This window comes from Drosophila busckii, chromosome 3L, assembly GCF_011750605.1.
Source record: "Drosophila busckii strain San Diego stock center, stock number 13000-0081.31 chromosome 3L, ASM1175060v1, whole genome shotgun sequence".
Lineage (NCBI taxonomy): Eukaryota > Metazoa > Arthropoda > Insecta > Diptera > Drosophilidae > Drosophila > Drosophila busckii.
In genome coordinates this window covers 19,781,423-19,783,903 of record NC_046606.1, presented here as the reverse complement: position 1 = coordinate 19,783,903, position 2,481 = coordinate 19,781,423, and the positions used below count along the sequence as shown (strand labels likewise).

At 32.7% G+C, this 2,481-nt stretch overlaps 1 protein-coding gene across 1 annotated transcript; it reads left to right on the top strand.

Annotated features, from left to right (window-relative positions):
* The first annotated feature begins 415 nt into the window (after nt 1-415).
* On the top strand, nt 416-1,242 carry LOC108599270. The gene is made up of 3 exons (XM_017986067.2): nt 416-543; nt 613-827; nt 878-1,242. Exons 1-3 carry the CDS (start codon nt 477-479, stop codon nt 929-931), a joined length of 336 nt encoding a protein of 111 aa, XP_017841556.1. The 5' UTR covers nt 416-476; the 3' UTR covers nt 932-1,242.
* Nucleotides 1,243-2,481: the final 1,239 nt, after the last annotated feature.

Sequence of the window (2,481 nt, the reverse complement as noted above, 5' to 3'; positions counted from 1 at the left end):
ACTTAGTATCAGAACTTCCAATTTATATGGCTCAAAATACGCCCTGAGCTGAAACGAAAACAAGTAAAAATTTAAATAATATTAAGCTTTATTTCCCCAAAACCGGACAGTAACTTTTCGGTTCTCTTTTGAGAGTGTTTAGACATGCACTGCAGCTGAGAGAAAGGGAATATGCTGCTGCGTATCAAAATCTGGTCGCTAAGCGACCACTCTAACAAGAGTGATAGAGACGGCGACGTTTGACAAATTACTAACTAAACGGCAGCTCTGACTTTCATTAAATACTAATAATATTTCGTAAACAATAATAATATAAACAATAAGCTTGATGATAAGCATAAAAAATAAATAGCAATCGTTGAGAAAATAATCATCTATTAAAAATATGTCAAATTACATATAAGAAACATTTTTTTAATTTTGTTAAAAACAAATCTTATTTAGTCCATATTGAGAGCATCTTGAGAAAATTAAATATGGAAAGCAATAACACATCTCTCTTACCATACTTGTTGTCACTTTTAGGCCGTCAATCAAATTTCTGTACGTTACGCATACACAAACGTTGATATATGTACATTCATATGTGTTAATTAAATTTAATTTGCATAGGTTCCTCAATCGACGAGCTATGTGATCAGGTGCAGGACTTGATCATGGAGGACGTGATTGGTCCATATGGTACTTTAAGGCGAGCGGTTAAATTTGCTGTGGCGATGGGTGTTAATCTTGGATTGCTCTCTCTCAGCGATAAGCGTGTCAGAATGCCATTCAAATTGAGTCCAAAAAGACCAGCGACACTCAAGACCATAGCCAAACAAAACCAGGTTAGATCATGTGCGCATATGTTACCAACATATATAGTTAACTTCTAAAGTTCCTAAGGCTGTCAAACGCAGAGCGACTAGGCGTCGGGCTACAGGGGCAATAAAACGTCCTACATTCAAGAAAATGCGATGCCCTCCAGCCTTGGGGAAATCAAGACAGCAGCGTGATCGCCGAAATAAACCAATTTAAAATAGTCGTAATTAAAGTAAAAAGCGCAATATGATTCTATTTCACAGCTTTTTATGAAAATGACATTTGCTAAGAGCCAAAAAGGAAGGTGTGGTAGAAAATGAAGTGAATTTCGACGGGGCCGGGGTAACGACAACTAGGTCAACTAATTATCAGGGAAAATATACACATGTACACATTCATATACTAAAACCTGTATGCGTGGCATTATTTATTTGATTCATTAAAGCTTTAGTTGCTTAGCATTATGATAAATTATTCAGTATATTGCGATCACGGGGTTGGGGAGTATAGCTTAGGACTTAGTATGGATATTAGCGAATGTTTATGCGGTTTCAAGTCTACACTGCTTTGCGGCATCCGTCAAACCAAATGCATAAAAAGTCAGCGCGACGCGTTCAGTGTATTCGAACTAATCTATAAGCTTATCGAATTTAAAAACAAAAACGTAATTTTTAAATACTTTTCAAATTAAATTTAAATATGTTTTGTAATCATTTTCTTTTATCGTCGACATAATAAATAAATAAAAAACTAAAAAAAAAAGTCCAAGTCATAGTTGACATTAAATAAATAAAACAAAAGAACAAATTAAAGTTGGTCGCAACCAACTTTTTATATACTTAAAAAATATATATATATATTCAATTGGTTGTAAAAAGATGAATCACAATTAGGTCAAACATAGTTGAAATATTCATAAAAAAAAAAGTTTAAATATCTTAAATATCATAAAGACCTGTAATGTGCAATCTTCATATTTCTCATCGTGGTTTCATGGTGAAAGTTTCTTAGAATGAATTCGTAGAATCCAATTCTGGTGGACGATTTTTGCAAAAGAAAATATACCCGCCCTAATTTATGCACTATGGGGCGTTTCATGATTATACAATAGATATATTCGTTCCATTCATATGCATTGCATTCTTATATTAGTATATTCCAAGCCATATACACTTATATACCTTACTATTATTATAGGATCATATTTTCAGTATAAAAAACCAAGCCGGCCGCTCCAATGTATTACACTGTTGTTTTTGTATAATAATACATAGATAAATATACGAATTTGAGTATATCATAAAGCCAATTCATTTATTATTATTTATTATAGTATTCATATCCGCCATTAATATACTTCAATTTTATAAATACAACTTTCTTTATATATATATATTATGTATAGTGTGTGTTTACAATATATACTTTCAAATATATATCGAATCATCAAGCAGAGGATAAGCTTCAGTGGATCGCAGTATGGCAGCTGCTCAACCACTTACAACACCCTGCCTGTTACAAAAGTCGTTTACAATTGATTCTAGGCTTTTAGGCTTTGTCATTGTATTAAAGAATGTTTTAATATGTAACTAGCATGGCATCAGGTAAAAATGCAAATAATTTAAGCCAAATGTCCAAAAAATGTCATTCTATGTGGTAACTGAATGCTCCGATCTCTCA

What these genes read in the sequence shown, in the direction of transcription:
- LOC108599270 (XM_017986067.2), top strand. Translation starts at nt 477, where the DNA reads ATGGAAAGCAATAACACATCTCTCTTACCATACTTGTTGTCACTTTTA. An exon ending in AGGCCGTCAATCAAATTTCT is followed by an intron (nt 544 to 612) that starts GTACGTTACGCA and finishes TAATTTGCATAG; the next exon opens with GTTCCTCAATCGACGAGCTA. An exon ending in CCATAGCCAAACAAAACCAG is followed by an intron (nt 828 to 877) that starts GTTAGATCATGT and finishes TAACTTCTAAAG; the next exon opens with TTCCTAAGGCTGTCAAACGC.